We start from the raw sequence: 20,336 nt of genomic DNA on the forward strand, positions 1-20,336 counted from the left end.
GAGGTATGTGTGCACATGAGTGTATGTTCCCTCCCAAGGCTAGAAAAGGGCATTGGATCTCCTAGAGTTACAGGCAGATGTGAGCTGCCCAGTGTTGGTGCAGAGAACCAAACTCTGGTTCACTGAAAGAAAGAGCAGTATGTGCTCTTAACCTGTCTCTTTCAGCTCCCCAGATGTAACTTTTAATGAGTCGTAAAGCTTACATAGCTAAAACTTAAAAGAAGTGAGTTGCAAGGCCTAAAATCTTGAGAATTCTCGACTAAAGCTTGGAAAAACTGCTTTGCCGAGAAAGAGTTTTTTAGATTCTGAAGGTTCCAGTCTGTCTTTCTCCCGGCCTGCTTTGTCAAGCTAATCTCCTATGGTCCTTCCTGGTGTTTGGGTTCTGTGCAGGCCTCCCTCTTGGCCTTCCTCACTACGCCATTGAACTGCAAAGGGATAAGCAACATGTTTCCTCCGTCCCTTCTGCCATGACCATGATTTACCAGTCGGTCTGTACACACAGTTCAGGGGCAGAGCAGTGAGCCCGAGTGTTACCAGCTTCCTGGAGTCTTAACACTGGCGAGTAGAAAGGAGTATTAAATATATAAACAAATAAAATTTTTAGGTACAAGTACTACAATACAGAGCTTGTAGTAGAGAGTAAGTGACTCTGGGTGACGCTTTAGCTAGAATATCCAGAGAATTCTCTGAGGCAGCAGTGTTTCCATCAAGTGTCTAATAATAAGAATCAGACAGTTGGTGAGGATCTGGGAAAGCTGACCAGGCTGCAGGTGGAATAAATTCAAAGACTGAGTTGGTAGCAAATGCAGTTGAAGGATGGGGAAGGCCAGTATGGCTGGAACAGGGAATGACCAGTGAGGCAAGTAGCAGGTCATTAAATTTCTATGAATCTTCTGATAGTGGTGCTGAGTGCATTGTACTCCATACTGTCTGGCCTAGTCTTTTGGTATGTGCAGTGTATACTGTAATGTCTCAAGGCAGTGTTCTGGGTCTTTGATGTTCTGCTAGGGTTGGTAGCAGCATGAGATTGTGGAGTGTTTCACAGCATGTTGTGAAAATATGCAGTGCTGTCTTTTGCTCATGGTGTGTTAGAATTATTCATTTTTCTTCAGGAAATCAGACTTATAAAAGAAACCATGGCAAAACAGAGCTTCATTGCATTAAAGGCCACTCTGTACAGATAATGTAGGTTGGAGGTTGTCTAACCATTTTAGGCCTTTTCTGGTTATCGAGATCTCAGAAGCTCACTGAGAGAATTGGTAGTAGGAAGTCAGTGAGTGTCTGACAGCCACTAACTAAAGGGAACTGGAAAATGGTTATTTTTGCTCAGTTTCCTCTGTGAGGTGTTGTTTACAGGTTACATATACTATAGTTGAAAGAAATTAGAGAACTTTTAGTTTTGTCCCATCGTATAGACCAGACTGGCCTGGAGTTTGTAATCCTCCTATCTCAGCTTCCCTAGTGCTGGGTTAGACAACTTTTAATCCTGACTCTGTATACTGAGCCATGGCCTTGAATTTTTATAGACACTTTCTAAGACTGTCTTCTCTTCCAAAATTGATAAAATCACCTTTGTTTTGAGGTGCTAGTCTGAGCCTAGGGCCTTAGGCACGTATTCTACCTCTGAGCTATACCTGCCTCCCTGCAGAATCATTTTCTGTTCAACTCTTGGGTTGTAAAGATCATAATGTAGGTAACAGGCATTTCTGATTATAAAATCCTTTGCAGAAACAGGTGTTTTTTTAATTATATTTACTGTGGATACTTAGTGTCTGGTTTGTGAATAAATCAAATACAAAAGTATATCTTTATAACAGATACATACAATAATACATGGTTCATGGATGTGTTTTTTTATTATTTTTATTTTATGTGTATGAATGTATCACCTGCATGTATATAAGTGCACCCATGTTGTGCAGTACCCACAGAGGTCAGAAGAAGGCGTCGGATTCCCTGGAACTGGAGTTATAAACAGTTGTTAGCTTCCATGTGGGTGCTGGGAACCAAACCCAGGTCTCTGCAAGAACAACCAGTGCTGTTAACCACTGAGCCATCTCTTCAGCCCAGACCCAAAATCTTTTTAAGTTACTCTGCTAAGCCCTAGGCAGGAGGGGTAGAAGTTGTCAGATCCCCTGGAACTGGAGTTAAGGACAGTTGTTAGCTTCCTTATGGTGCTGGGATTTGAACTTGGTTTCTCTGCAATAGCAGCCAGTGCTGGTAACTGTTCAGCCATGTCTCTAGCCCTGGTTCAAGTATTTCTAAGGGCAACATCAGGCAGACAAAGAAATACTTAAATGTACATTGTAAATCAGTTTGGAACATTATGTTGCTCTCTTCATTAATTAAAGAAAAAAAGAACAAATAATTGGTTGCCATTTATAACTGCTAAATTATCTTTTAAAAATCTCAGTTAATCCATAATGACTTGGGAAAATTGGTTTCTATACAGTGCTGGAAAGTATTACTTTGTCCTTATAGAAAATTGTTTAGCAGTATGGTCAGAATTGTTTCTGTCCTTGATTCCTGTGAAAAATGAGCCACATTTAAAGATGTTAATGGCAATGTTATGACATTAAAAATCAGAGCCCATTTGTATATTTTCTGAGTGAGTATTGATTAACAATGGGACTTAATGAGCCAATAAGCCATTGAACATAATAAGAAAGTTATGGACACTAAGGAGAAAATGCTATGATTCAAAAGGTCACACAGATTATACATGTGTAGGAGAGTATTGAAGAAATGGAAAAAATGGAGACAGTTGTGTTAAGGAAATGGAACTTCAAATCAATGTTCATCTTTTAAAAAAATGTCTTTAGCTGCTGGGGAGGTGGCAAAGTGGCCACACAAGCAAGAGGGCCTGAGTTTGATCCGTAGCACCTATGTAAAAAATACAAATACCTTGTGTGTACAGGCAGTACACTCCTGAAATTCCAGTGCTATGGAAGTGGTGACAGGACCCTGGGGCTGCTGGCCTACCAGTCTAGCTGAATCCTCTGAACTCCAAGTTCAGTGAGTCTCAAAAAGTAAGGTAGAGAGAGAGTGATTGAGAAAGACGCCTGATAACCACCTCTGGCCTCCACACACATGTGCTTGTGCCCACACACAGGAACATACCCATACATATACACACAAATTATTACTATTATTTTGGCTATGCTGGTGATAGGACTAGGGACTCTGTATATGCTAGGCAAGTAATTTCCCACTAAGCTCTATTCTTAAATCCTACAAAATGGTTTTATAATGAAGGAATAGAATCAATTTAAAAAAACATTTTACTTTTATTTTACGTGTATGAATTTTATATGTATTGCCTGTATGTATGTAAGTACACCCATGTCATGTAATGCCCGAGGAGGTCAGAAGAGGGTGTTGGATCCCCTGGAACTGGAGTTATGTGGGTGCTGGGATTTGAACCTGGGTCCTCTGCAAGAGCAGCCAGTGCTCTTAACCGCTGAGCCATCTCTTTAGCCCCATAGGATCAGTTTTTACAATGAGTGTGAGTTACACTGTCTTAGTGTGTCTGATAGCCAGAAGCCATTCCTACCAGTTCTTGTCTGAGGCCTGTGACTGCCAGTAAGCAGACGAAGGGAAAGATGTGTATTTATAGGTAAAATCCAAAAATTTTACTTAAAGTTCTGAGGTAACCTTTAATAATAGAGAGACATGACTTAAGACTTAAACATAGTAGATGGGCTTCTAGGCTTATAGGGAAAAGATTTTTTTCTGAGTAGATAAGATCAGATATGTCCATAAATGTTTTTGAACATTTGCATCATTCTTTTGTAACTTAGTCGTTCTGTTAGAGACCTAAAAAAAAAGAAGAGGGGCTGGGTAGATGGTTTCCAGCACCCACATGGTGGCTCAACCATCCATAACTCCCGTTCCTGGGGATCCTACACCTTCTGGCCTCTGTAGGCATTGCACACACATGGTGCACTTACATACATGCAGGCAAAACCTTCATATACACAAAATAAAGGTGAATGAATAATAATAAAAAAAAAGAGAAAAAAAAGTGGAAACGAGAGGGATGGTGGGTGGTAGGGATTTTCTGAGAAGATGGAGGAATCTTTGTTTCCTTTTTGAGACAGGGTCTCCCTGTAGCCCCAGCTGGCCTTGAACTTGCTATGTAGACCAGGCTAGCCTCAGACTCACAAAGATTACCTGCCTCTGCTTCCCAAGTGCTGGGATTAAAGGTGCACGCCACCATGCCTGGAAATGGAGGAATCTTTTAAGAAAATAACATAATATGGTTAAAAATTATTAAGTAGTTGAGCATTTTAGCTTGATTTGGGACAAATGAAGACCTAGAATGTGCTGTGCTCACTGAATTGTAGTTTAAAATACTCATCACGTTATACTTGTCATTTCTAGCTTCATAAAATTCTAGGAGATAAGGTGAACAATACTGCCATGATTGAGAAGCAGGTGCTGGAGCTCTGGGACAGGCTGTATCATTCTTGGTTTGTAAAGGTGAGTGCTTGCAGCTAAGCATGGCCATCGTAAACTGAGAACATCCTTTTACTTTGTAGGCTAACTTACTCAGGAGGATTTATTACCATTGGAGTTTCACTTACTGTAATTCCAACGGTAAGATCTTAAGTCTTAGGTCGGTGTCAGCTTGCGTTGGTGGTTAGTCCCTGGTAATGTCAGTATTCCATCCTTTGCTCATTATCATAGACAATGTCTTGTCCTCTGCAAGTGCTCTATACAGTACAGATGTAATGCAAGCCACATTTACTTATTTTTTGGTGATGGGATTGAACCTAGGAACTCTATGTTAAGCATAGCTCTACCACTGAGCTACACCGCCAGCTCCTTCAAGACACAAAAATGATAATAATTTTTCTAGTAACTACATTAAATGACTAAAAGCAAATAAGAACATTGAATAAATTAAAAGCAGATTAATTTTAATAATACATTTCACTTATTCCAGTATATCTAAAATACTACCATTCACTATGAAACCAGTAAAGGCAACTTAATGAGATATAAAATATATTTTTCTAATTTTTATTAATCTTTGAGAATTTCATGTAATATATTTTGATCATATTCACCCCTGCTTCTTCTTCTAATTCCTCCCAGATACACCCCCACCTCCCAACTCCCTCTCAACATCTTGTCATCTTTTTTTTTGATAATCCACTGGGTCCAGTTTCTGCTGCCCACAGACTCCTGTGTGTGGGGTCATGGTCATCCCATCATCAGGGGCCACACCTTAAAGAAAACTTCCTAAGTGCAACAGTCCTGTCATATTGAGGAGATACTCTTTTGCTTGGGGCCTCCCTGACCTCTGGCTCCTGCAGTCTTTCTGTCCCCTCTTCTGAGATGATTCCCAAGCCTTGTTGGTGGGGGCGATGTAGATGTTTCGCTGGTGGCTGAACACTCCATTGACCCTTATTCTCTGCACTGTTCATCAGATGTGAGTTCTGTGTTAACCACCATCTACTCCACAAAGAAACTTCTCTTACCAGATCTGAGATCTTCATTAATCTGTGGGTATAGAGACATGAATTTAGAGGACAGTTTGCTACCATGTCCTTTTAGCAAGAATAAATCTAGGTTCAACCCTTGAGGCCTGTGGGCTTCCCAACCATGGGCTCTTGGTCAGATTTATAACACCATGCATATATTTTCTCCCGTGGAACAGGCCTTAAATCTAATCAGAAAGTAGCTATTCACCACTATTAACGTGCATGCCATTATACTCATGAGTGTATCTTGCCACTCCAGTTGTCTTTTTGTAGTTCACAGGATTCAGAACTGGATAAGATTATTGTTGGCATTTATCTCCCCAGAAGCCTGCATAGTACCATTAAGAACTATGAAAGCTAGCTAGTGGGGTGGAAGTTTTCTGGTCAGTACCAAGCTGATTCTTCCATGTTCTGACCAAAGTGTGTGTTGTTTTCAGCATTTGGGTCTTATCATCATGTTTCATTGAGCAACCAAGAGCAGTGGCAATAGTCTGTATTGTTTTAGGGGCCTCTGAGATACCTCTGACCAACAGCTCATAGGGTGATGTCCCACACACAGCACTGGGTTTTTTTGTTTGGCAACCTATGGCTTCTAGGAGAGCATTATTCCCGGTATAAGGTAGTTCAAAATAAATTTTTACATGAAAAATGTATATATTTATATCAAGATAATAATAGTTTCCATATGGCTTTTTCAAACATCCTTAATGTTATCCTTCTCTTCATCCTCATATTCTTTTTTAAATACTAAGGCTTTGAAATCTGGTGTGCATTTTACACCAGTAGCACAGGTCAGATTTTATGCTAGTCATATTTTAAGTGCTTAGTCTCCTATGGCTAGTTGCTACTGTTAGGGACTAGTTAATGCTAGACATTTCTCTTTGAGAAGGTGGAAATAGATCTAAAAAGTTTTATTTTAAATCAACCTTGTATTTTTTTCCATTTATATACTCTTAATTTAGAATAAATGGTAGGGATGAATAGAATTTTCCACCATGTATAAAATTGAGGACTTGGAACGCAGCTGTTTCTGCCTAGCCATGCTCTGTCCATACCAGGTCTGGTGGGCTGTCGAGAGCTGTGCTGCAAGTGTAGTGAGGCAGAGCTGGTATTTTTTCCAGGGCTGATGTGAAGCAATGAAGAACAGCTATAAATCTCTTAACTTGAAGTGCATGAGGAAGGGAGCTGAGTTTGTCTTTGTTGCATAGCCATGTGTTTCACAATCTATAGTCTTGTCCTGAGATGAGTGGAGGGAATGAGTTGGTTTTTGTGGTAAAGACTTGAGAGTTAAGACTTAACAGGGCCTAGGTGTTGTGGCACATGCCTTTAATTCCAGACACTAGGAGGCAGAAGCAGGGACAGGCAATTCCTGCGGTGAGTTCCTGCCTCATGAAACAAAATAAAACAAAATACCCCAAAACAAAACCAACAGAAACTAATAGAAGTACACTGTTAAAATGTCTTATATTTGATTTTATCTGCTGAGGAGCTAAATAATTTAAAAGCTCATATTAGTTTCCTGTGCTAACTCTGGGACTTCCTAACATAGCCCTCACCTGTTTGAGCCATTGAGATGGTAGAGGAATGTGAGTCTTAAGAGCACAGATCTGTATGTGGGGAATATGGTGTGGTATTCTCTTTACCTTTTTCACTAGGACCCAGAGTTTTCCAGCACTGTGTAGCAGATTGTTTCAGGGCTGCCCTTGAATAGGTGGAAGAGGCTCTGGAGAGATGGTTCAGTGGTTAAGAGCACTAGCTGCTCTTGCAGAGGACTGGGGCTCAGTCCCCAGCACCCACATGGCAGTTAATCATCTGTAACTCTAGTTCCAGGGGATCTGATGCCCTCTTCTGGTTTCTATGGGTATTGCATGACATGGGCGCACCTACATGCCAGCAAAACACTTGTATACATAAAATAAAAATAAGTGAATAATTTTAGGAAAGGTAGAAGGGAAAACCATGCAACATATTAAGACCTTACCTCTGAATTTTTATATCAGCCATTTTCTTATTTATATCTCTTTTTAAAATCAATATTCCCTGTATCTCTGCCTTTCTATAATTTTCTCAGATACACTAGATTTACTCCCTTATTCTTGGTTCTTTGTCATAATCTCCTCTCTCTCCACTCCCTTGTATAGAAGATTGAGGAAGGAGGACAAAGAGTGATAGGAAGCCATGAAAGAGGGAAAGCTGAGCAAGGTGAATGGACTCTTAGTACACTGTGGTCTGTGCTGTGGAGTAGAGTATGTTCAGAAATCTGTTTAGAAGAGAAACACTTGAGTTAGGCTAGACATGCTGGGATGTGAATGGAAAGTACTATGTTTCAGGCCTTTAGATGGAGCTCTTAGTTGGTTTCTTAAACAATGCAAGGTTTCTCGTGTTTAATACTTACTGAAGTACACAGTGAACCTGAAACAGACATTCATTCTTTGGATTAAGTTTAGATGGAAAATTCATGTGTCACTTGCTTTATTCCTCAGAACATAACACATGCTGGAAGGCACAAAGGGCACAAGATGCATGTGAATCGTCAGAACAGCTGGCTGGGAGACATTCTGGACTGGCAGGATATTGCCTCCTTCGTTCACGAGAACATTGAGACATTTCTTTCGGTAAGGCTAAACTGGACTTAGAAGTAAAACAGAAACTCTACCTCTAGGTTTCCTTACATTGAGGTCTTCAGCTACCTTGTTTTTAATACTGTGACATGTGCAGGTTTTAAGAACTTTAAACATTAGAAAGATGTCTGAAAGCCATAGTCCTCAGGTCTGACTCCTGGTACTTGCCAAAATGAAGAATACCAGAGAGATGCTGAATCCTGAAGCATCTGAGCAGCACTATGGACTCAGAGCTCTAGATCCATGTCCTTATCCCTTAGACTCACCAGCCTATACTCAACCCTTAGAGAGAGACCTTTTTTTCCTGTTGGTGAAGCCCCTGACATACGGAAATGTGGGTCCACCTACTTTAGAGAGACTCGCTGTAAAGATAAAGGCGTAGCTTGACAGCTTCCCACCCTCTGGCCTGCTCTGTCCACCCTGCATTTAGACCATTGCTGAGTGTCTCTTGATGCCCTTCATTCCCAGCGCAGACTTTGGAGGTGTCTCGGCATGTGACTTTTCTTTCACAGATTAGAGAAGTTTGCTTGTGAATAAGTTGAGGTTTGCTAAATTCAAGAAAAAATTAAGTTGAGTAAAGTGATACATGACCATGACGGAAAATCAACTCTTTAAAAAAAAAGTCTTGCTCTGTGTCTCCACGTTGGGCTCCAGGAATAGCTGTGCATCCCAGAAGCAGCCTTTCTATTTACCCCAGGATTTTTAAAGTGATGTTTATGCTGCTCTTTCTTGTTTTGCCATTTTAGATACTATCTTTTGGCTTCCAAATATGGAAGATGAAGGTAAAGATGTGGCTCTCTGACAAGTCCTTCAGTGCTCTGATGCTTCTGGGCTTTTCTTGCAGCTCCTTCATCTGTCTCCTTACACTTGTGCTTCTCCCTGCCTCCCACTCACCAGAGGTGCTAGCACAGTTTGGAGTGGAATCTGAAATTGATATCTTTCAATTTTTATTTTATGCTTTAATTAATTGTTTAATTAAGAAATAGAACCTCGCTTTGTTCCTTAAGCTGTCTTTGAACTCATGGCCTCAAGCAATCCTCCTGCTGCCCCAGTCCCAAGTCATTCAAATTATAGGCATGTGACACTGCACCCAGCTAGCTATTTTACATTTTTGATAATCCCTTCCCACTGGTTCTCTACAGTTTTAGTATGAGGATTGCAAAGTGCATATTTGTCTGTTAAATATTTCATGTTAACAAGAAGGTCATGCATTTACTGTGTTAAAAAATAACTTTTGTTTTTTTTGGAGCTAGGAAAATAAGTGGCTCAGTTGGAAAAGAGCTTGCTGCACAAGCATGGGGACCTGAGTTCAGATCCCCAGCATCCGTATAAAAGCTGGGTGTGGTAGCACATGTCTAATCCTAGTGCTGGAGGGTAGAGACAGGAAGATCCCTGGGCCTTGCTGGCTAGCCAGTCTAGCCGAATGGGTGAATTGGAGATTTAGTGAGACCCTATTTCAAAAAATGAAGTAGAGAGTGATTAAGAAGGACAACTGATGTTGACTTCTGGCCTCTACTGCATGTGTGCACGTATGCCAGCACCCATACCTGTACACACAAAATACTGTTTTCTAAGATTAAAAAAAAAAAGAGAGAAGTTATTTCTGTAAGAGCTTTAGCAGAGTTAGTTTAGGCCTTTGAATTTTTATAAACAAGTTTGATGCTTAGGTTGTCATCTCTTCTGTTCAGTCTATTGGGATGTGTTTATTTTGGTGAAGCGGGTAAAGGACATCCATTCTCAGATGCATGGAGGGAGGCTCATCCGTGAGGCCATGAGCTGAGTACCTCACTTCACTCCCCTGTCCTTTGGAAGGTCTTCCATAGGTGACTAGTTGGAGAAGAGAATCTTTTTGAGTTCTTAATTGTGGGTGTTCTTGGTACTGTACCAGAACTCAGTGTGGTACTCTTAAAAGGTTAGTTGCAGTGTGGAGTATGAAATTCTATTAATAAATTTCCTATACTCAAGTATAATAAAGTCTGCTGGCCAGTTTTTGGCTAAAGATTTTTTTTTTTACCCTTGCATGCTTTTGTAATATACATTGGTTATTCAGTATATTGGTTCATTCATATCTGTACATCTTCAGAATATTGATAGTGTTATTAAACAGTATTTAAAAATCACCTTCTTCATATATGACCATCTGTCTCATCAGAGGAAAAAAAAGTTTAAGAACTTTTTTAAAGGATGCGACCTCAACCTATTTAGTTTTCTAAAATTATGATCTTTTTTTTTAGACGGGGGAGTTCAAATTTTGCTGACAAAAAAGTACTCAGTGGTTTTCCTTAATGTGTTACTTTATGAATTTCTGTAGAAGGTTCTAGCTGGTACCAAGTTCATTGAGTGTTCTTTATGTAGACATGATAATGAGTAAAGGTCACCTATCTTAGCTCACCTGTCAGGACCAGTGCTCCTCCTCGGAGTGTTTCCTTTAGTGCTCCTGTCTCCTCACACAGGTGCCACCACTGCTGCCTGACTTCTCCGTGGGTTCTGGGGCCCAAGCTCTGGTCCTCATGCTCGTGCAGCAAGCACTGTATCCACTGAGCCATCTCCCTAGTCCTGTTGAGTGATTTTTATATAAATGTTTTATGACATATTTTGCTAGGTAGTTTGTGCAGATTTTCTGATTTAACTCCTAAAGTTCTTATAGAATCAATAGTATTGCTCTTGTTTTAGTAACAGACTCAGTAACATTAAGTAGCAATTAACATTTCTTTCTTTAAACTTTTAAAAATTATTTTTTTAATTAATTAATTTATTTATTTATTTATTTATTTATTTATTTATTTATTTATTTATTTATTTTATGTGAATAAATGAATGAACTAGTTTTTGAGACAGGGTCTCACTGTCTAGCCCAGGCTGTACTTAGATTCATGATTGCCCTGCTTCAGGACAGTTGTTAGCTGGGATGTGGGTGCTGGAAGTTGAACCCTGGTCTTCTGCAAGAACAACCAGTATTCTTAACCACTGAGCCATCTCTCCAGCCCCAGCAATTAACATTTCTATTCAGCTTTTCTGTTCTTGGCTTCAGAGACCAGGTTCTTGATATAATATGTCATTGTCTTCCAAAAGATGTTTCATTCTCTGGAGAGCTCTGTATCTGTGCTTTCACACATTTTCTCTCTTTGCTTCATTTTCCTTTCAGATATTTTAGCACAGAGGTAGTGTAGAGCTTATCTGTTTCCTAGGCTTTTCCCAGAGTATTTCAGAACACACTGAAGTTTTCCCTGCTTTCAGATGCCTGCTGTTACTGTTTTAACTCCTTTGGTACTGAGCATATTTACCTTCTTTTTTAATTTTATGCCCAGTCTTCCTAAGTTTTAATTTCTTGGAACAGGAGGACTCTGAATTATCACAGCCTTAGAATTTAGCCTAATGTTATGTTGTCAACCAAACCAGTTAAGAGAGGGGCATTACAGCTTGACTCATTATTATTATATTTAGAAGAAATGTGGCAGAGCTGGAACAGTGTTTTGAGATCTCCTCACCCAATTCCCTTCTTCTATGACTAGATCAGGAAGATAGGAACCAGGGAAAGTCAGTGGAGCTGCTGTAGCCCACGTCTCTAGGCTCGTCCTAGACTGATGCAGACAGAAATCGTGCTGTCTGCAGAAGACAGTCCTTTTTTTTACTTTTTCCCAGTAGTGTTCTGTTTCTCTGCTTTCCTAAGCTGTTTCCTTTGAGTCTTCTTCACTGGTTCTATAGAAGATCTTGATAACTGGAAGCCAAATGTGTGATCAAAAGGTAATTTGATGACAGTGGGCTCCAAGAAGGGGTCCAACAAAGCAGGAGGATGCTGAGGCTCCTTCTTCATTCTTAACTGCCTTTGCGATCACATGGCTTAATTTAATTGTCTGGGTGTGTCACTTAGGCTTACATTGTATGGCTAGGGACTCTGTTCTTGACATTCTTTTGGTTATGTCGCTACAGTGGATTAATTTATCACCAGTTCTGGCTTATATTTTCTAATTTTGAGTTGAGATACATTTTGTTTCCACAAATCTGTTTGATTCTTCTTCTTGCTCCTGCCCTTACTGATCTCCTTTCCAAGCCTGGCATAAAAGACTAAAACTCTACTATATAATGATTTAGTTAACATTCTAGAACTTTCCTTTTCTCTGATGTCTCTGACTAGTCCCCTTTCAAGTAAAAAAGTTTACTTGATTGTTTTTGGAGATGCCCAGCCTATCGTTAGTGTATTCAGTTAATTTCTTAAGAATTGTACCAGGGTATTTTCTATTCTGTGATTCAGAAACTATGTAAAGATATTTGATTAAAAATTCCAGAATGACAGACGCTAAAAGAAAGCTTGCAGACTACAAATAAAAGCATTGTTTCCTTGTGTCGGTGGCCTTGTTCATTCATTCCTTATCCCACAGGGTCAAAGAGTTAGTCATGCATATTTTTGTAGGCATAGCGAAACATTTTCAAGATTTTATGTGAGGAGTTTTTGTAAATGAAACCAGTCTGCAAAATTCTTGTATGAAGACTGCACTGAGGTTTGCAAGAAATGCTGAGAACAACAAAATGTCCTTTATAAATGGTGCATTTGAGATAGGGAAGGAATGGATAGACCTTTCATAGATTAGATGGTATAATTTGAACATTTGACAACAAACAGAGCTGCTCTTTTAGAAAGGGCACTGAAATAAAAATGGAATGTTAGGGTTCTGGTCCCAGCTGTAACCCTTAGCTCTGTAGCCATGCCCAAGTGTTTTATTGTAAACCTCTGAGCTTTAGATGAGGTAAAGTCGCTGCATTGCTTCCCTCCTAGCACTGTTTATAGGAGCTTTTAAGAACTGGAACAGAACACATTTAATCATTTTGCCTCCATGTTTTGCATTAAGAGAAAGAGTAAAACAGGCATCATAAGGGAGTGTTAGTTGACAGAGGGATAGATGAAAACATGGAGATATGATGAAGACAGGTGGCATCTTCCTTTAGTTGTAGCTCATGTTTAATGTACACATAAGATCTTGGTAGCTGGTCCTAATAAGCTTATAGGTAATTGATCAACTGAAGTCATTAGGTCAATAGAATGGTCTATCTTGGGAAAGGCTTTGGTAGTGATCCTGTTATTTTCATTGTGATTTCCCTAGTCACTGGAATAATACTTTTGTAGCTGAGTCTGAGCTGAAGGCTAGGCAGCTGGTCCTACAAAATAAAAAGAACCACAGAATGTGTTCTCATATATTTCTCTGTAGACCTATATCTACATATATAGACATTACTAATTATATAATATATAAAAATATATTTAAAAATATCATACTTTTAAAACAACATAATACAGTAAAATATTATTTAATAAAATGTTTCTGATAGCTGCCTGGTTCTATGAACTGTTATTTGGAGTGTATTCGCCGTAATTACTTAGCCATTTTTTACTATTGAGCATAAATGTTTCTGGTGGCTTCTCTATTTAAGGTAGATATCAGGTCTTATTTTCATGGTTAGGAAGACACTGCATTAAAAGCATGAGGATTAGTTCTGACCCCCAACTGTTGCTCTTCATCAGATCTTGGAGTCCCTGTGGATTGTGATGAGCCGGAACGTGAGCCTGCTGTTTACCACCGTCACCACACTGCTGACCATCCTCTTTTACAGTGGCACTGCCCTTCTCAACTTTGTGCTCTCCCTGGTATGTACCTCTAGGTAGCACTCATTGCATTCCCATCTCTGCAAAAGCATTTTCTTGGTTCTGTTTGAATTTGCAGGTATATGTCTTCCTGTAGGTTCCCAAATGTGAGTTTTTAGGAGAAACTGTCCTTTGTTTTGCAGATAATTTTCCTGACCACACTGTTTTATCTGTTAAGTTCCAGTGATGAGTACTACAAGCCAGTGAAGTGGGTGATAAGCCTGACACCACTGTCTCAGCCAGGCCCTTCTTCCAATATCATTGGCCAGTCTGTGGAAGAAGCTATCAGGTAGGGTAACAACTTGCTGTCCATGAAATGTTGGTTTTCTTGCTTGAGTATTCTAGAAACATTCAGTGCTAATCTAATGAAGGGCTTTGGTGTTCTCAAGAGTTAGCTCCTTTGGATAGGAACCTATGAGCAGCACACATGTTAATAAAGACAAGATTATAAGGAGTTTGTTACTCTACTGTGCAGCTTGTGATTTACAAAGACATGGTTGACTTTTCCTTGACAAACTGATTTCTGTCATATCACTTGCTCAGGAGAACTCCCTTCTTCTACCACATGTACTTTCCTCCCTCACCACTGTCTCTGTTCTCTAGAGTTCTAGCCTGGACCTGGGCAGAGGGTAGATGGCCTTCTTGTTCCTTCCTCTCTCCTCTGTGACCAGCCTGTGCCCTCCACAGGGATTAGTTGGTTACTGGAAATACAGAGTGTTCAGTTACCTGTAAGTCTGTGTACTGTTTCTGGCCAGAAACTTATGCCTCTGGATTCCATATACTGCAGACTTAGTTTCCAACTGAGAGTCTACTTTTATACCTCTAGGCTTCTTCCAAGTCACTGGCTCCTTGATCCCTTTTTGTTTTGTCTTTATTTCTGGTAGCTTTTGACCATTTGCAGCTTAGGCTTCTCTGAGCTCCTCCCTTGGCCCTGGGTCTCATTGCTTATTAGTAAGATGATTCTGCATTCTTATTTTTGTGGATGGCTAACTACTCAAACCATGGTATTATTTATTAGAACTCTTCTTTCTAGTAAGTTGTTAGCCAGGTGGTCTTGAGCTCTGTTGGAGCATGGAATCTATGGCATTTCTGTTTTCACATACTTGAGAAAAATACCATTGTTTGGAACTAACCTACAGATATCTCAGTTTGACTTGACAATCCTGTTTGACTGCTCCTGGCCACCTTTCTACTATATTCCTGTAATAGCTAGGGAGAATACCACTTCGAGCTGTGGATCTGTGGAAACACTTCGTTATATTCCAGAAGTATGTGTACTCCTAAAATATGTCATCTCTGGAAACGTTGCTGGGCTTTCTCTGCAGTTACTACTAGCAAGGCCCAGGGAGAGTCTTTCACCAGCACTTTTCCTCCTTGATTGAATTAGATATCAAGTGGCCTTTTGAAAACATACTGTTACCACCTGTATGGTGTTCTAGAGTGTCCATGTGGAACAATCCATACAAAGATCCAGGTTGGAAGAATATTGTCTAATATTACAGCTTTCAAAGTGACTGTCTTAAGGGAAATAGTTTTGACATTCTTTCCAAGTCTATATGACTTTTGGTTGTCATCCTTATTGGTTAGATTTGATGATGAAAATTCTAGCAATCAGTTATCATTTGTTTTATTTGCTTAAAAAATCCTGTGCTGATACTCTCCACAAAAGGAAAAACAACCTTCTCTCTTTTCAATAGGCTAAAGCTATTGAGATAGCCCTTTCAAAGGCGATAGCAATCCTTTAGTTGGTATAACTTAGGCCAAACTGTATAGGAAAATATCTGTACTGTCCATAAAGAGAAACAGTGCCTCACTTTCCTAATGTGACCTTCATGGGTACTTGTATTCACACACAGCTTTTCTTTTCTTGAATTTTACTTCTTGAATTTCCACAATTTGCTTTCTCAGAGGGAACCACTTTCTGACTCATTGAATTGCCTATTTTTATACAAGATATATTCCTCCTTTTTTGAGACAGGATCTTGCTGTGTAGCCCAGGCTGGCTTTGAGCTCACTATTTTCCTGCCTCTGTTTCCTGAGGGCTAGGATTACAAATGCCGGGTTTTATCATCCAGTACAGGGGAAAAGAAAAGAGAAGTTTAGTAACAAAACTCTAATTCTGTCAGTTCTCAAAGCTGATTGATGAGTTTGATGAGTCTGGTACCAACTGGAGAATGGGTTATGAGTCATTTTTCTGTTGTAATTTGAGATGGCTTTTTGCAGTGATCAGTTCTTTAGGTTATACTAGGTAACAGTCAAGATTTCATGAATACAGGTTTGTATGGATTCCTCTCAAGAGTCTTCAGTAGGGAGGATACCAGTGAGTTCAGCTTGCAAGAGCTTAAGTAAAAACATTCATCCTTGGGGGCATGGTGGTGCACGCCTTTAATCCCAGCACTTGGGAGGCAGAGGCAGGCGAATCCTCTGTGAGTTGGAGGCTTGGAGCTACAGGGAGAACCTGTCTCAAAAAGACCAAAAAAAAAAAAAAAAAAAAAAAAATTCATTCTGGAGGATTGTGCTCAAGTAGGAATGTGTTTCTTTGTGGAGAAAGATTTTCAGAGGAAGAATAAACAAATTAGTTATGAAAATTTCAATTTATTCTGTTAATTATCAGTGAGACCAATTTTACAAACAAATCATTACTCATCAATGTTGCAGTTATGTGGAAATCATTAAGTTGATTTTATATGATACATTAATAAAAATGGGATGAAATTAGGGGTTAATTGCATGACCAGACAGAAAAAGTATCTGTTCCTTATAATTCTGAATCCATGTTCTTCCAAATTGAGTTCATTTGTGATTGTTTGAGTTTTCATTTCATGAATTTGAGTTAGTGGCATGCATCCTTGATCCCCAAACCATTTTCCTCCCTTAAGCAGCATGCTGTCTCCTGAATGTACACATCACACCCTTCTCCCTGATGCCCCCATTCTGCTTGCTCTGGTGGAGATATTGCACATTACTAAGTTGCATGTTGTCACGGCCTCAATGCAATTTAGTGTGTGTGATATTTTCACATGAGTGCATGCACACAAGTATGGCTCTTGCTTGCTGGGATTACAGCTTTTCAGTGCTGGAGGGTAGAAATCCTGTTGACAAATCATATGTGAGAATGTGTTCTATAAGACTTGGATTTGGAAAATGTATATGTTCTATATCTTTTCCCCTAATTTTGAAGAATTAAAAGTATATTGGTTATTTTTAAAAAGTCAGCGTTGGCCGGGCATGCCTTTAATCCCAGCACTGGGAGGCAGAGGCAGGTGGATCTCTGTAAGTTCAAGGCCAGCCTGGTCTAATAGTGAATTCCAACTACAGGGAGACCCTGTCTCAAAAAGACCAAAAAAAAGGTCAGTGTTGTTCTTGAAGTAAATCAGTGTTGAATGCATTATTCACTGAAAGAAATTCTTAGGAATTCAAGGGTGTAATAATACTCCTTTAAAGTAAAATATGCAATAAGGAGTTTAAAGCTATTTTGAAAGTATTTTTACCCTGTGTGGTGGCACACACCTTTAATCCCAGCACTTGGGAGACAGAGGCAGAGGCAGAGGCAGGTGGATCTCTGAGTTCAAGGCCAGTTTGGTCTATATAGTGAGTTCCAGGCCACCCAGGACTACATAGTGAGACCCTCCCTCAAAATATGTATATATTTTAATATGGGTATAATCACACATGCCTGTAATCCTTGTACTTGGGAGACTGAGGCAGGAGGCTCACTATGAGTTCTAGACCAGCTTGGACTGTATAGTGTATTTAAGGCTAGTCTGGGTTGCATAGTGAGAACTTGTCTCCAAAAAACAAAAATGGAAAATATATTTGAGATGTTCTAACATTAAAGAGTCAGAATCTCTTATGCATATTTGGGAAAATTAAATTAGCTGGAGTTCTTAAATAGTAACCAAGACAGTAAGTAAATGCTTCTTGGCCAACTTGGCTAATGATTGGTCTAACATATTTGAATATTTATTGTTATATTTGAATGTTTATTAAGTTACCAAGGAAAATAGCCTTAAAAACCTTTGTCTTGTATTTGGTTTCTTGTTATGATGCTTTAAAAAATTGTTATATTTATTTTAGTGGTCTTACAGTAAAAAAGTTTGAGATACAGATGTTTACTGTTTGTGTATGTACTTGAAACCCTTTAACATCTTTTTTGAAGCATTAGTCATTCATGATCAGTCAGTATTGTGTAAGGACATAAAACATATTAAATGGTATGTCAGTAGTAGAAAAGTGCTGAGTCACTACTCTACTGCCAGTCTTCAGATGGTATCAGCTGTTTTCAGTGGGGATAAAGGGTTCCTGTATGAGCTGTACTTCTCCGTACCCCTCAGCAGCATCTAGGTCTGAGTGCACAGTATGACCTTGTCTCTTACACTGGAAATCTGTTGTTGACCAGAGTTCTGTATGTCTTACGTGTGGAACTGGTCTCTGAGGCAGAAGAACCAGGAGAGTGAGCAGTGTCACGTAGGAGAGGTTAGGTATACCGGTGCATACTCAGAGTCTGGGCGCTCACTGTCAGACCATGACCATTTATACTGCAATAAACCATGGACAGGGAGTTTGTGGTTACTAGTACCTCTAAAATTTATGTTGATCCTGTAGTTTATTAAATGTATAATAGCATTGCATCTTTAAAACAATTGTTATCTACATTAATTTAAAAAGAAATACATTAATGGCCAAATGGGTTGACCTAAATCTTCAATTTGCTGAAACTGAATTTTCTTGTTTCACGGTATCTGAATTGGAAGAAACAGTGGGAAATTTATGATCAAGGGAGCTAAGGGTACTTTCCTGAGAGTGTTACGTGTTGTGTCTCTAGACACTTACTGTCTCTCTGCTAGCTCACTTTCCACCTGAGGCACACTGTATTGCAGTGAGGACCCAGTACTCTTAAGTAGTCGGCATCTGTTTATTCTTGGGGGAATGGTAGTGTGGTGCCTTCCTGTTTGACCTTTGGAAAGGAACAAGGATGGAACTGGTGTACAGAAATGCTGAGTAGGCAGATGTGCTTGTGGATGAGACTCCTTTCCTCTGTCCCTTTTCTCCCTTAGACACGTGCTTCCTACTTGTCTGTGGTCTGCGATACTGTGTGGTTTCTCATCCTTGGCATCCACACTTTGTTCAGCCAGCTTGCTTTTTGTGAAATGAAACACAAAGACTTACTCGTTTGTTTTTATTCAGTTTAGAAAAATAACTAGAATGTTTTCATTGGTTAGGAAAGGGAGGGGGCTTATAGATGATACATAGTTGTGTCAAAGAGGCTTCTTTTTTTCTTTGAGACAGGGTCTAACTGTCTAGCCCTCGCTGGCCTGGAATTCACTATGTAAATCAGGGTGACCTTGAACTCAGAGAGATTCACCTGCCTCTCCCCACCTGAGTACTGGAATTGAAGCCATGTGTCACCACACCCAACAGAATATAAGTTTAATGCCATCCAGTGCAAATACTCAATAAGATTTATTTGGAGGCCGGGCATGGTGATGCACGCCTTTAATCCCAGCATTCGGGAAGCAGAGGCAGGTGGATCTCCATGAGTTCAAGGCTGGCCTGTTCTAGGACAGCTGGGGCTACAGGGAGACCCTGTCTCAAAAAAGACCAAAAAAAAAGAGAAAAGATTTATTTGGATAAAACAAAAGAGCAGAGGAAAAGCCGATTGTGCACAATGCTTAGGACTTTTATCCCACAGAGAGCCTCACTTACATGGGGCATGGCTGTCCTGAAGCATATGGCCTGCCCTTTGGTAGAGAGGCCTGAGCTGGGGCAGTCCACATGTGTGGGGCCAGTGTCATTTGTAAGTCTGAGTGAAGAAGTATTCTTGTCAGCTCAGTAGCTGATGTCAGTTTCTTTTGTTGGTAGCCAACCAGCTAAAAGATGGCAGGTAAAGATTCCAATATCTTCTGAGTTTTGAGTTTGATTCTTGTCAATTACCAAGTGCTAGGAGAGCTTAGAGATATGCTTGAAGAACAGCTGTCCTTAACATTTGAGAAATCAGTGGAGAAAGATAGATCCCTGAAGACTGAACACAAGCAAATATTCCTCCAACCCCCCCCCCCAAAAGAGAGCCAAGGCTGAAGGAAAACTGTGTGGTATATGATCATCAGAGTGGTGACGTAGGCTTTCTTTGACCCTCTACTCTAGGTGCTTGGTCATAGTGCTGACAGTGAAGAAGGGTAATGCCTGTTGGCCCTATGGCTTCACATAGCGCAGTGATAACACAGTTGCACTTAAGAAATGCCACAAGGCTGAGTCTGCTGTGAACTTTACAAGTGATGTGATGGTATGCATCAATGTTTTTCCTTCATAGTGAGACAGGGATGGATGTACACACTGCATTTTACTATCCAAAAAGGTATAGATTAATTGACACCAAAGACTGAACAACATGATCTGTCATGTAAGGAATGATCTTTCATGTAAGAAATATTTTATTTCTATTTTATGTGTATGAATATATCGACTGCATGTAAGTGCACATGTATTGTGCAATCCTGGTGAAGGTAAGAAGGCAGCGTTGATTCCACTGGAACTGGAGTTATGGATGGTTGTTAGCCTCCATGTAGGTGCTAGAAATTGAACTCAGAT

The 20,336-nt window shown here is 39.8% G+C and overlaps 1 protein-coding gene across 4 annotated transcripts in view; it reads left to right on the plus strand.

The window, feature by feature from the left end:
- Window positions 1-20,336, plus strand: part of Tmem245 (transmembrane protein 245) — an 89,962-nt gene that overhangs the window by 43,625 nt on the left and 26,001 nt on the right. For all 4 annotated transcript variants that reach the window (XM_029556948.1, XM_008854642.3, XM_008854643.3 and 1 more), the window contains 4 exons: window positions 4,384-4,482; window positions 7,973-8,104; window positions 13,629-13,751; window positions 13,892-14,037. In XM_029556948.1, coding sequence (XP_029412808.1) covers window positions 4,384-4,482; window positions 7,973-8,104; window positions 13,629-13,751; window positions 13,892-14,037 — 500 coding nt within the window. The remainder of the gene's footprint in view (window positions 1-4,383; window positions 4,483-7,972; window positions 8,105-13,628; window positions 13,752-13,891; window positions 14,038-20,336) is intronic.

This window comes from Nannospalax galili, unplaced genomic scaffold (genome assembly GCF_000622305.1).
Source record: "Nannospalax galili isolate Female #2095 unplaced genomic scaffold, S.galili_v1.0 scaffold666, whole genome shotgun sequence".
NCBI classification, from domain to species: Eukaryota; Metazoa; Chordata; class Mammalia; order Rodentia; family Spalacidae; genus Nannospalax; species Nannospalax galili.